The sequence below is a fragment of the Uranotaenia lowii genome, chromosome 1 (genome assembly GCF_029784155.1).
Source record: "Uranotaenia lowii strain MFRU-FL chromosome 1, ASM2978415v1, whole genome shotgun sequence".
NCBI classification, from domain to species: Eukaryota; Metazoa; Arthropoda; class Insecta; order Diptera; family Culicidae; genus Uranotaenia; species Uranotaenia lowii.
The window spans coordinates 109754588-109768968 of NC_073691.1; the positions used below are offsets into that span (position 1 = coordinate 109754588).

The 14381-nt window shown below is 41.8% G+C and overlaps 2 protein-coding genes across 2 annotated transcripts; one reads left to right on the plus strand and one right to left on the minus strand.

Annotated features, from left to right (window-relative positions):
• Positions 1 to 2404: 2404 nt before the first annotated feature.
• On the plus strand, positions 2405 to 5205 carry LOC129739122 (uncharacterized). The gene is made up of 2 exons (XM_055730520.1): positions 2405 to 4840; positions 4907 to 5205. Exon 1 carries the CDS (start codon positions 2626 to 2628, stop codon positions 4522 to 4524), a length of 1899 nt encoding a protein of 632 aa, XP_055586495.1. The 5' UTR covers positions 2405 to 2625; the 3' UTR covers positions 4525 to 4840; positions 4907 to 5205.
• Positions 5206 to 11338: 6133 nt separating this feature from the next.
• On the minus strand, positions 11339 to 14381 carry LOC129737797 (uncharacterized). Its single transcript, XM_055728959.1, has 4 exons — positions 14269 to 14381; positions 12490 to 12760; positions 11774 to 12431; positions 11339 to 11718 (listed from the first exon to the last, which is right to left on the minus strand). The coding sequence occupies exons 1-4, from the start codon at positions 14379 to 14381 to the stop codon at positions 11627 to 11629; spliced, it is 1134 nt and encodes a 377-aa protein (XP_055584934.1). The 3' UTR covers positions 11339 to 11626.

The window sequence follows — 14381 nt, forward strand, 5'->3', positions numbered from 1 at the left end:
AATGCTCTTCGTAGACTCCAAATTATTGAACGAAAAATGGATCTGAACTCGGAATTTGCCGAACAATATTGTAATAAAATAAATGACTACATTGAAAAGGGCTATGCAAGAAAAATGAGTCCTGAAGAACTTAAAGAGACTCGGAATACCTGGTATCTTCCACATTTTAGCGTAATTAGCGCTTATAAGTTTCGTCTGGTAATGGATGCCAAAGCTAAGTCGCACGGTTTTTCTTTGAATGACCTTTTGCTGAAGGGTCCTGATTTGGTTCCACCGTTGAATGCAGTTCTTGTAAGGGGAAGATTAAAGAAGGTGGCATTCATGGCGGACATCAAAGAGATGTTCCACCAGGTGCGCATTAGGAAGCAGGATCAGGATTCGCAACGTTTCTTATGGCGTGGTATGGATCGTTCTAAGCCGCCTGAAGTTTACGTAATGGAAGTCATGATCTTTGGAGCAATGTCGTCGCCATCTATTGCGCAGTTCATTAAAAACTTTAACGCACAGGAGTTGGAAGAACAGTTTCCAGGAGTTCATAGAGCCATTGTCAAGCAACACTATGTTGATGATTATTTTGATGGAGCGGACACTGATGAAGAAGCAGTCCAGCTGATTGAAAAGGTCATAACAGTACACGCAAAAGGTGGTTTTCAATTGGTTAAATTTAATTCACCATCGGCAGTAGTTATGAATGCTATCCATCCCGATTTGAGAGCTGATCCCAAACCAAAAGTCAGCATTTTGGGAATTATATGGGACCTTAAGACTGACGAATTTGTTTTTAAATTTGATTTCCCTTATTTGGATTCATCATTTCGCCTTGGAACAGATGTGCCGACAAAAAGACAATTTTTGAAGTTTATGATGGGAATCTTCGATCCATTAGGGTTTCTTAGTCCGATTACGATACATCTGAAGATCTTGTTCCAGAATTTATGGCGCTTACAAACTGGTTGGGATGATAAAATTCCGGAAGGTGTGTTTTCAGACTGGAAACAATGGCTACAAGAAATTACTGAGCTAACAGAACTCCGTATACCGCGTTTTTATTTTCCTTCACTGAAATCTTTCGGCAGTATCGAAATGCATGCTTTCTGTGACGCTAGTGACAAAGCGTTTGCGTGTGCTATTTACATGGTGCACCACTGCGAAGACAAATATCACGTGGCTATGGTTTACGCTAAATCCAGAGTTGCTGCTCTGAAGTCTCAGACTGTGCCACGTTTGGAGCTGCAAGGTTGTGTACTAGCAACACAGAGAACCAGAGTTCGGGCTGGAGCCCAAACCGTGTGTAAAAATACCAACCGTGATTTCAAAATAAACGACGCCATTTTTGCAACTTAGCTAAGAGCCACCAGATGTCGTTACCGGTACTTTTATTTTTTCCATTTTTTCTACACGCTCAGACGATAGTACCTTCAACGAATGAAAAATGCACTCAAAGCCAAATTTATTTTCAGTCACTCAATCAGGAATTAAAATAATTGTATGGTTTTTCAGTTTTTGGCCTGTGTTTGTTTTTGTGGATATGAAATTCACTACATCAAGACTTAATTGATTTTTTTTATAATTTAGAATCAATTTCGATGATGAACACAAATTTAAAAATTCATTCAGTATTCTTTTTTCTTTCACAAAATTGTTATCTCGGTAGGACCAGTGAAAACTCGGCGCATGGTGTTATCGGATATCTGTAATTGGTATAATAGAAGGGGGGAATATTTGAAGAATTTATAAAATTTTGATATCAAGTTGCTTTTAAATGCCTATTGCTATTCCCTTAAATTCTTAGGATTCTTAGGTGTCCGGGTAACCTCCATACAATTACTTTGCTCTGTCTAAGAGGCTAAATTCAATATTAGGAAGCTATTCCAATTTTCGAATATTTTCGGAAGTAGGTACTGAAGTCCTATCCTGGCAGAAATGACGCGATGTTTACATGCTAGAATTTCGCAATGTTCGAACGAAGATGGGTGGTGATTCTTTCGATTAATTAGATTTGAAATGCTTCGTTATGAGTGAAATTTGATTAAAATTTGATCCTTAACAAAAAGTGGAGTTTATCCATTAGAGGGGTATCATAAATTAACACATCATACAGAAATCAAATGTTGCTGCGGCAAATGTTTACTGAACTATTTTTGAAATTATAATTTATATTAAAACAGACACATAATTTTAATCTTATATGAACTTTCTCTTCAAACAACTAAATAATGTTTGCTTTTTTTCTCAAACAAAATCAGTGGCTCAATACAAAACGAGTACCAAATGAGGCATCATTGCCAAAAGAAAAAGATTTCGTTAAAAGCGCATATAGTTCCTGCTGCAAATTTCATTATGTTGCTTTTTCTACACCCCAAAAAAAAGAAAACTAACTGAACTCTGTGTTGGTGCGACCTGGAAGCAAGTTTTTGGTTGTTTATGTTCTGAGTGTTCTTAACTGTTGACAAAAAAAATCGACAACAACAGCTGAGTCACTTAGCTAAGAGCCACTAGATGGTGCTGTTTTTAGGCCAATTTTAACGGTTTTAAAATGGCCGACGATTCAAATTCTTACACACGGATTCGACACATATTTGTTCGGGGCCCGTTCTCTGGTTCTCTGTGCTAGCAAGTCAAGGAATGAAGATAATCCAGGATGAGATTGGGATTGAAGTCACTGCTACATTATTCTGGACGGACTCTAAGATTTGTCTTAGTTGGTTGAATACTTGTGAGAAATTGACAGCTTACGTTGGATCACGTGTAACCAAGATCAAGGAGAACGGTCATGGACCTGCTATGTGGCGTTGGATTCCATCTTGTCTGAATGTTGCAGACTTGGCTACGAAGTCGTTTAAATTTGAAAATCTGACTGTTTGGTTGAAAGGTCCAGAATTTTTGTATCAAGACCGTAGTGCTTGGCCTCAAGAGTCGTGTAATACATTATCCGAGGAAGATTTGGTATGTTTCCAAAAAGAAGTAGAAGCCGAATACTTTATAGGTTTGCAGGCGTTAAATCAGAACTGTGACGATCTACCAGACATTTCTCGTTTTTCTGATTTCAACAGGCTCATACGTACTACTGCTTACTACCTGAAAATGAAAAAGATGTTAGCCTTACCAAGGGAAGATAAACCTAAGTTCTTAAAAATTGATATTCACGACATGACTGAAGCCCGTATTATGTGGTACAAAAGAGTACAAAGAGATAGCTTTTCTGATGATATTGTGAGCCTTAAAGCCACAGGATTTGTTAGAAGGTCTAGCAAATTATACAAATTTTCGCCATTCATATGTGAAGACGTTATTCGAATGAAAGGTCGAATTCAAGATGAACATACACCTTTTGAAGTTAACAATCCTGTTCTACTACCGAACAATCATGAATTTACCAAACTACTTATTCGCACTTTCCACATAGCAAATGGCCACCAAGGAATTGAAACAGTAATTAATAATCTTAACAATCGTTATCGCATTCTGAAGTGCAGATCCCAGGTTAAGAAGGTTTCAAGAGAATGCGTACGTTGCCAAGAACTGCGTGGAAAGCCTAACGTTACCCAAATGGGGAATTTGCCTTCTGAAAGAACTACTCCTTTTGTATATCCATTTACCAATACTGGAATTGATTATTTCGGACCTCTTTTCGTCAAGGTGAGAAGAAACCTTGAAAAGAGGTGGATTGTCTTGTTTACATGCCTAACTAGTCGTGCTATTCACCTGGAGGTAGTTCCATCACTCGATACGAACAGCTGTATTTTGGCTATTCGTTGCTTCATGGCGATAAGAGGCATGCCAAGAAAAATAAAAACAGATAACGGCACTAACTTTACCGGTGCAAATCGAGAGTTAAATAAACTTTACGGAGAATTGGATCAAAAGCGAATAGAAGAATCACTAAGTGTCAAAGGAGTAGAATGGAGTTTCATTCCACCGGGGGCGCCCCACTTCGGCGGTTGTTGGGAACGTTTAGTACGTTCTGTAAAAACAGGTTTGAGCGCAATGCTGAAAGAAAGACATCCTTCGGACTTAGTTCTGCGTTCAACGTTGTGCGAAGTAATGAATATAATAAATAACCGCCCGCTAACTCACGTGTCAGATAACCCTCAAGATCCTGAACCGTTGACACCGAACATGTTACTACTGGGACGTAATAATTTTATGCAGTTTGATCATCAATTCGACGAAAAGGATTTAACCTGTAGAGCTATATATAAACACGCCCAAGTTTTTGCTGATCGTTTCTGGCGAAGGTGGCTCGTAGCCTACCGCCCGGAACTTATCAAACGTACAAAATGGTATGATAATAGAAAATATCATAACTTCAAGCAAGGAGATTTGGTGTTGATAATCGACGAAAATTTGAATAGAGGAAGTTGGCCAAAAGGAATAATCGAACAAGTTTTTCATGGTCCCGACGGAAATGTACGTACAGTAGTTGTACGAACAGCACGATCTTCTTATACTCGTCCAATCTCAAAAATAGTTTTATTGCAACCAAATCTTTCCGTGGCCCCGGAGGATGTTACGGACACATGATAGAGGGAGCTCTTGCCCTCTATTACCCAAGAATAGTTGCTATGGCAACTGTTACTGATTTTAATTAAAATTAAGGATCGAAGCAGGCAGAGAGAAAAAAGATAATTTAAGAAAAAAACCGGAAGAAAAAACACGTGGTATAGAAAGCTAAAAGAAAAAGGTTCTTCGAATCGGCCACCGGCAGGTAAAAAGAACCCAGACGGCCACTAGCGACCGTAACTAACATTTGGTCCTTCTCCCCCACCGGCAGGTAAAAAGAACCCAGACGGCCACTAGCGACCGTAACTAACATTTGGTCCTTCTCCCCCACCGGCAGGTAAAAATAACCCAGACGGCCACTAGCGACCGTAACTAACATTTGGTCCTTCTCCCCCACCGGCAGGTAAAAAGAACCCAGACGGCCACTAGCGACCGTAACTAACATTTGGTCCTTCTCCCCCACCGGCAGGTAAAAAGAACCCAGACGGCCACTAGCGACCGTAACTAACATTTGGTCCTTCTCCCCCACCGGCAGGTAAAAAGAACCCAGACGGCCACTAGCGACCGTAACTAACATTTGGTCCTTCTCCCCCACCGGCAGGTAAAAAGAACCCAGACGGCCACTAGCGACCGTAACTAACATTTGGTCCTTCTCCCCCACCGGCAGGTAAAAAGAACCCAGACGGCCACTAGCGACCGTAACTAACACTCCCGGCACATAAAAACTTTATAAGTAAAATGCCTAATAAAACCTTTTGTAAATAAATAAACTTACTAACTTGATCGGCAGTTGAAAAGCTATCGATCCAACATTTCAAAGGAATGGCTGTAAAATCTTTATCATTTGTTTGCATTTTACTGTGCAAACTATCCAACTTGATGAACTATAATTATCAACAAGAAAACACAAATTTGCTTCATATATTTTACAGAGGTATACAGAGGTAGACCTAAAGGCCACGCAATACATCTAGGAAAAATGAAGACACCTTAATTGATTAGAGGATAACAAATTGATTCAAAATTAGTATTTTTTTTATTCAGGCTCTCTGGGTCGCCGGCCCAATCGGCGTCTGAATACCCGGATAACGGTGCGTCAGGCATTCCTCCCAGTTTCAAATACAGATCCTTAGTTCCTTTCAGGAAGCGGAGAACTTGTTTAGCTGCGGTCAAATCGGCGTCACGAGGTTCACTGAACTTTCGCCCGAGAATTGCAGTACAGGCGGCGATATCTGGGCGGGCCAATACTGCCAGATACAAAAGACCTCCGACCAAGCTTCGGTATTCAGTCGGGTCTTCGAGAACTTTACCGCAGTCTTCTCTCTTTGGGTAACCAGGATCCATCGGTGACTTCGCTGTTTTCGCTTCTATCATTCCGTTTCGGTCCAGTAAACCGTCAATATGGTTACGAAGTCTCACTTTATACACACCCTTGTCGAAGGCAACCTCCATTCCCAAAAAGTGTCGAGGTTGACCAAGACTCGTAATCTCGAACTTCTTGATCAGGTAAGCGAAACAGCTGTCGATGTCACTCTCACTCTTAGCGGCTATCAGGAGATCATCAACATACACTAACAGGAACAACTTCGTACTTCCCGTTATCTTCACGTATAAGCACGGGTCCGCAGCAGATGACTTGAACCCGTAACCCAATAGCACTTCATCTAGTCGCTTGTTCCAGCAGCGTGCTGACTGACGAAGTCCGTAGATACTCTTCTTAAGACGACAAACCATTTGCTCTTGTCCGTCTTTTGTGTATCCCGGGGGTGGACGCATAAAAACTTCTTCGTCGAGACTTCCGTTGAGATACGCCGTTTTCACGTCAAGCTGGCGCATCTTCAGCTGCTGGTTGGATGCGATGGTGAACAACAAACGTAATGTCGCATGTCTAGCGACGGGAGAAAACACTTCACTAAAATCTTCGCCAAGACATTGGCTAAAGCCCTGGGCGACCACTCGAGCTTTAAATTTCACTATTTTGTTGTTCTCATCACGTTTCACTTTATACACCCATCTGGAACCGACGACTTTTCTTCCGTGGGGCAAAGGGACCACCTCCCACGTTTCGTTCCGATGGTGCGACGCCAATTCGTCTTCCATTGCGTCTCTCCACTGCTTCATCTCGACGGCTTCTTTAAAGTTGGCAGGCTCTTCGTGTGCGAATGCGGCAATACCGGCTGCGTCGAGATCATAATCCTCCAGGTACTTTGGGGCTTCACCGATATTCCGCCGTGACGATCTTCTAATAGGTTGATCTGGCTCGTCAGCTTCGTCGGAATTCGCATCTTCATATTCGCTACAATTGTCATGATCGGTTTGAATTTGAACGGGCTTCTCTTCTGGAATTTCAAATTCTTCTTTCACTGGTTCCTTCTCATCAGTTTTCGGTTTCGAAAACATAAACTCAACCCCACTTGTCCCATTTCCAAGCTCTACGAAACGGGCGTCTCGGCTCACGACAACAATTTTCGTTTCGGGGTTCAAGAATCGGTAGCCCTTGTTTTCCATACTATATCCGACAAATCTCAATTTAACAGCTTTACTGTCGAGCTTGCTGCGCTTGGAATCCGGAATATGCACAAATGCTTCGCTGCCAAATACCCGGAGATGCCCAAGTTCGGGTTTCCTACCCCACCATATTTCATAGGGTGTCTTCTGTATTGCTCGAGACGGTAAGCGGTTCTGCAGATACGTGGCCGTTAATATAGCTTCCCGCATACTAAAAAACCGTATCTTAAACAGTCTCTACGATACATCTACGGTTTCAGAAATAGTGATTGTATCTGAAAACGTAGCTGTTCTTCCAAACGTTAATTCGCCAACGATAACAACGAAATATGAACGTTCATGTGAAAACGTGCGATGGTATCTGAAAAGGTGATATAACGATATGAACGATTTCCTTAAATTTCTCTTTGATCGTAAAACTGAACTCGAACCGTTTAACAAACCATTCATCCCTTCTGTCAAACTTGTCATAGTCGCACGTCAAAATCAACGGAACACCCGGCTAGAGATGCCAGTTGGTTTTGTGCAAAATTGGTACACAATAATGAAAATAATTTAATTTTTTTTACTATCGGTCGGAACAAATTTCAAATCCTTTTTTTGTTGCTCGGAGTTGGAACATCGCGAAGGAGGGGGGGGGGGGGGAGGCGAGGAGAACATATTAATTGGAATAAATTGCACGAAAGCTTGTATGCAGAAAAATGGTTCTATATCATCGCACAAAACCTATAAATCAAGTAATTTTTAATCGAAAAATTCAATAAAATCAAGAAAAAAATAAAAAAAAGGGTGAAATAACTTCCATTTTCCAAAATTTGTTTTTTGGTCTTGTAATCTTTTGGATATTAGAATATTTTGTCAAAATTTACATAAAATACTTCAAACTTTATTTATTCCCCCCTTCGGGTTTTTTGGAAATTTCGAAGGAGGGGTGACAAAAGAAGAAATTGATATTTGTTCCAGCCTCATAATACTAAATGAAGTTCAGCTCTTGGTTTAGAGGTCGATAACATAGTGCACGCAATGCTATGCGAACCAGCCGATGCGAATTAATGCGGTGAACCACATTTGAAGGAAATGTATGTGAATCACTTTTTTCCTTAGCGGCCAACCACACTCCCCCGCACCAAAAAGCTCGATTTGAGTCCCTAGGTAATGGACGCTAACTGTTTTCAGCATGTCTGGCAGCAAAACAAGAAAAAAAATTAATTTGTACTTGAAAACGCGAGCAAAGTTTCACTTAACCTGATATTAAATGCGACGAAGGAAATGCCAATTTGTTCCGTAACTTCAGATCGCATTGATAGTGTTCGCCAATTCACTATGTCATCGGCCTTGCAAGATGTTTTTAACAACGCTGATTATGCAAAATGATTATGAAACTTTCCTTACGAATCCATGGACTCAACTACAATTTTAGAGAATTCTCCCCAATAGATTTTCGGAAGCTTTGCGTCGATTAACATACAAGTGGCCATCTCTGTGAGGGATCGATTTTTGCGTTCGGCGACGCCGTTCTGCTGGGGGGAGTAAGGGGTCGTGTATTGTGGCTTTATACCTTCGAGCTTGTAAAAGTTTCGCAAGTCTCGGTTGTCAAACTCTCCCCCTCCATCAGAACGCACAACGCGCACGTTGCGCCCAAAGAGGTTTCTTGTCCATCTCACATAATCTTTAATATTATCTGCCGCTTCGGATTTATTTTTCAATAGGTATGTTACCGTAAAACGGCTATAATCATCAACAATATTCATTACATACCTGTTACCGCTCGGTGTAGTGTTGTTCATAGGCCCACACAGATCGGTATGGACTATGTCAAGTACCTGAGTCGACTTTCGTTCCTGCACGGGAGGAAACGGCAATCGTGCAGACTTGCCCTCCAGACAGCATTCGCACAACAGCTTCATACCGCAGTCAACAACTTTCAATCCTGTTGCAAGACGCTCCTTGTTGATGCGCTCGACCGCAGCCCAATCACGATGGCCGAGGCGCCTGTGCCACTGGTGTTGACAATTTTCCAAATGATGACCGCTGGATGCCTGCATCGACGACTCTCCTATCCTCAGATGGTACAAGCCACCGTAGCGAACTCCTGTCGCAACGACGGTTTTCTTCGAATCTTCGATTCTACAACACTTTTCATCAAACTTCACTTTTAGTCCTTTCTGTGCCAAACACGCAACCGAAATCAAGTTTGTTGCAAGTCCTGGCACGTATTTCACATCAATTTTAACCACTTTTTCTTCACCGTCAATCCCGTATAGCACTCCAGTACCCACACCCAATATTTGGGTTTTCTTCCCATCCGCCAGCGTAATCCACCCACTGGCGCATTCATTGAGCGACGAAAAGAACGAACGATCGTGCGTCATATGCGCACTCGCACCGCTGTCAATTAACCACGTTCCTTTCCGCTCAGAACCCATTGTGAATGCTAAACCATTTACATCCGTGTCAGCAGCTTTGGCCTTTGCACTGCCATTACCGCTGCCACCGGATCTCGGTGAGTTTTCTTCTCGCACTTGTGATTGCTTTAGCCGGCAATTACGCTCTAGATGCCCGGCTTTCTTGCAATAGTAGCACTTCAAAACACCTTTGCCAAACTTATTTTCACTAGATCGCATAGCCTTCTCCCCCTTTCCGGTAGCACCATCTCGCTCTAGACGTCGTTGATATTCATCAACCACTTTCGATTTCACTACGTCTAGCGACAAGTCATCATCGGACCGACTATCGAGAGCCAACACTAAACTGTCGAACGATGGGGAAAGGCTTCGAAGAAGCATACAAATTTTCACATCTTTGTCCAACTTTGTGTCTACTGCGTCCAACCGATCGAAAACTTCGTCCATTTCTTGGAGGTGTTTTTCGACGTCACCACCCTCCGAAAGGTTGGCCGAACAGAGCTTCTTGAGGAGCGAGACCCGCACGGAACGCGTTGATTTTTCGTGATACGACTTGAGAGCACAAAAAACATCATGAGCGTAAGCACAATTCTTCACAAGAGACAGCTGATTGTCCTCTAGCAACAACACCAAAGTAGCTTTTGCCCGGCGGTCGTCAGCCCTCCACACATTATCGCGATTTCTTTCATCTGGCAAAGGGTTATTCACAACATCCCACAAATCATCTCGGGTGAGAAGCGCCTCAACCCGCACTTTCCAAGATTGCCAATTGGCACCACTCAACTTTGGAATAGTGATTTTCGAATCACCCATCATCACGCAATTTGTCGCTAAGTTTTTCGCGGAATCACAACTTCGCAAAATGGCGGAATACGAAAAAATTTTCTTCAGCACGCTTGGCTGGAATCGTTCTTCATTTATTGATCCTATTCGCCTGGGCCCATAACCTGATGGCAATTCAGGCAACACAGTGGAATATAGGCGTGGAATATCGGATCAAATAAATGGAATCAAACACTCGCGAATAACTTTAACTTAAACTTTTATTAACAGCGATTAAAGACGCGTGGTATCGTGTCGAAAGACAAAAGAACATTGCTGATGCAACCGGTAACGGTACGCACAGAAGGTGCGCCCGAACGACAAACACATGGTGTCCATACACATAAAAGGCGGGAGTAGTGTAAGCGTTGCCAGTTCCACAAAAAGGAGGGTCTTCTTTCCGCTAAGCAGCGGGAGCAAGTGTTCCGGAAATTCAGCGCACACCACAGACGGTGGATAGTGGACCTCTATCACCAAAACCCGATTCTCTACCTCGAAGAATGCAGCGATCTTTTTTATCGACAGTTTCAGCTGAAAATTAGTGGATCAGCAATCTGCAGAATCCTGCACGCTGAAGGGATGACGTCCCCAACAACAAAGCCTTAGAGTGCAGAGCAATCCAGATCAAGGAACATGAAATCCTCCGTTTCTGTTCCGAAATGAATTCCTTCGATTGGGACATCTTCCACCTAGTGTTTCTGGATGAGGTGTCCTTGGATAACAGGAGCATCTTAAGGAATCGTGGCTACGGAACTAAAGGGAAACCATTAATTTTCCGGGGTGAATTTGTGCGCCGTCCTCGGGTATCATTGCTATGCTTTCTTGGTTTACAAGGAGTATTAGACACCTTTGAAACTGAGGGAACATTCACCCGAAAAATATTTTTTGATTGCTGTAAGGATTTCGCTCTAAAAAATTCAAAAGTGAAGAGATACCCAGGGATGAACTCGGTGTGGTTGATGGATGGTGCTCGTATTCACTGCGACCCAAACATTATCCTTTATCTTCGGTCGATTGGGATCATACCAGATTTCTTACCACCATACTGTCCCTTTTTCAACCCTGTGGAAGTTGTATTCGGTATGATGAAGTCACGAGTAAAGAAAAAGTATCTGGAAAACAAAAATCAAAACCTATCCCATCTAGCTTTCGACACGTTCATGGAGCTGGAAAATTACGACTGCACAAATATTTTTCGGCACTGTGGGTATTCACCAGGGGGAGTATTTGATCCTTCAGTAGGAATGTTGAATGATGCGTCACAGTCAAATAATCAGTAAAGGAAAGAGGATGAGTTAAAAACAAGAACAAAACTGCTTTATCGCTTTATTTCAAACATAAAAGAGCAATAATCGAATCAAGTATAAACATGATTTGTTGTTTAAAATTTACATATGATCCATATCTTGAATATCCGAAACGTTGTCAGCAAGAGAACGGCTTAGTGTACTCTCCTCCGGCCTGATGCTGTCCTGCATGGCTGATACAAGGCTTGAGTTGGTCCACCTCTTCCTCCACCGTGGCAAGCTCGGAACTGTATGCGTCGTTGATGGTGCTGGCAACGGTCAGTCCATTCCGTGTGTTCTCCATCCGAACAGCTTCCGAGGTCGGAACTGATCGAAAGAATTTGATAACAGATTGGGGCGGCAGTTCAGTCTTCCTCCTTTCTCTGTCGTGTGCCGGTGCTGCGTGTATATGAGTGGCCCATAGCTTCCATGCAAATGCTTGGCCGGAGAAGTCTCTACCATGAATTTCTCTCAACTCATCAGCCAATTCAGAAAGAGATTGGTTGCTAGGAGCCCCCGCACGATCACAATCTTGAAATTGCACCAGTTGTTTACTTACCATTTCCCATCGTTGTTTGCAGGAAACAGTGTTGGAGTAAACATGAACGTAGATGGGAACGATTTGCTCGCGCGAGCTGATCAAAAACTTGCTGTCGATCTGCTCGACAGTTATGCGTCTACGATTCTTATTCGCCATGAAAATAAACTTTCCCAGGTTCGCGTACACTGGCTCACTATCTGCCCAGAGAGGAACTTCCTGGCCATTCTCCTCAACAAAAAGAGCTTCCCGGCAGATAACCGGCTCAATAACTCTCCAAACAGCTTTCAAAATCTCGTCCACGGTATCGCCACATATCTTCATTTCTTCAACAAAGTTGGGACCCGACGTCTCACCAACAAATCTTCGCTTGTAAAACGAGCACCACAACGATGTTAGTTTTCTGAGAGGATTTCTGGTTTCTCACATTTTGTACCGACCGAGACACCGATTTAGAATTTTTATTTCCATGCAAGGCGTTTCCCCCACCGTCACCATCATCGGTACCGTCTCCCTCATTGTCATCCGAACCTAAAGGAAGATTGAGAGGGTCCATTTCTAGGTCACTGTCCTCAATTGCATCTACTGGATATTTGTCGGAATCCTGGTCAGAATCGCCAAGATTGACATCGTAATCCACCACCGGATTATCAGAATGCTTTGGAGCCTCCTCTTTGAAGACGTCAGTATCCATACTGCTGCAAGCAAACAAGATTTTTATTAAAGAAAAATGAGAATATCAAAGTCACAACTTATTTACCTTACGAGTGCTGTTGAAAATTCAGGAATATTTCACCGGGAATAAACAATAACAAAATCTGGAACGGGACGGGAGAGCTAACGAAAGCAAAAGCAGCTAGGTATTTACTCAGTTTGTTGTTGTTTTGTTGGATGACAGTCAGTCGCTCGGACGATTCGCAGCTGCACCAAGGAAGTGTTGCTAGTAATCACGATAGAAAAACTGTTTTATTTGTTTTATAAAACATTTCGATTCTTCAATGTTTTTTTTTACAGAAATTAATTGTTGTGTATGAATTTAATGTTTTCAATGTTTTATAATAAATAAAATACGTATTTTCAAGAGCTTTTAAATCCTGTTTTAAATGTTTTTATTTATGAATGCTCATATTCGATACAAAATAATTCCTGGCAACAAAACTTAACAGTTTTGAACTGTGATTGGAAAAGTGAGTCGAAAATCCAACTTCCAATGCAAAATACGATAAGATCCTTTCTATCATAACGGTCAAAAAAAGTTTTTCTTTTTCGGAACATACGGATAGACCGAACTGTATTGTAATTTTATTGAAAAAAAGTGTTTAGAATACAAATTAATTCATTGAATATACTCATATCATTGCTTTTTTCCGAAAACTCAATTTAAATATAATAAAATAAACTAAACCCCAGTACGGTTTTAAATCTTTTTAACTTTCCTTTACGATTGGCTTCTGCACATATACACACTTTTTTCCCATCTGATTTTTTATCACTAACAGGCATCCCTTGACCCCTTTTTTCGTAAACACTACAGCCGGCTGTCAAAACTTTTTTCAATATGGCGGAATGGCGATTTGGCATCTGAGATCACCATATCTAGAGCCATCATGATGGGGCAGTTCGTTTAGTTTTCGTTCACTTAGCAACCAGCACCATCTAGTTGCTATATGCTGAGTAATATTTGAACGAAATACTAACGTATTTGAATTCAAATCCTTACACACGTTTTGGGCTCATTTTTGTTCTGGGCCAGACCTCTGTTCTCTGTGGTAGCATCCGTCGGTGCGGTGTCGGTGTTTCTGCGTTGGTCTCATCAATCGGTGTGCTTGCTGCTACAACTTCTTCTTCTTGTTGTTGCAGCAACTGATCAAAAAGTGTGGTGAAAGTGTTTGTCAAAGATGCCAAATAAATTTTAAATTAATACCCTGAATTTTATTTCTTAATATCATGATGACATTTAATATTATGTTTGTATGTGGGATAGATGCTCAAGACCATTTCCCTGGCAATTTTATCATTAATTTCCAATTTTTGAAAAGGTGTTTCTGACAAAAAATAGGCCTGAACATGTTGGTTGTTCACCAAATCCGGATAAGCAACAACAAAACTCGATTTGTTCTGTTCGCACATCCGTCGGACTTTATCGCGATAGACATACTGACCCTTGCTTTAAAATCGGTTAGCGATTTCGGTACGTGTACCCAACATAGAAACCCATTCCTTGATGCTATGCCCCTTGGTGTCTTCCAAGTTTTCCGCCATTCCTTCAGCAGCTTTCTCAGCAGCTTGGCTATAGGTGAACATAATCGTCATCGTCAT

Coding starts and splice junctions, on each gene's coding strand:
- LOC129737797 (XM_055728959.1), bottom strand. CDS start 14,381: ATGACGATGACGATTATGTTCACCTATAGCCAAGCTGCTGAGAAAGCT. Junction 12,761..14,268: donor ATCAAGGAATGGGTTTCTAT/GTTGGGTACACG, acceptor GTTTGCTTGCAG/CAGTATGGATACTGACGTCT. Junction 11,719..11,773: donor CACCATCAACGACGCATACA/GTTCCGAGCTTG, acceptor GCCTTGTATCAG/CCATGCAGGACAGCATCAGG.
- LOC129739122 (XM_055730520.1), top strand. CDS start 2,626: ATGAAGATAATCCAGGATGAGATTGGGATTGAAGTCACTGCTACATTA.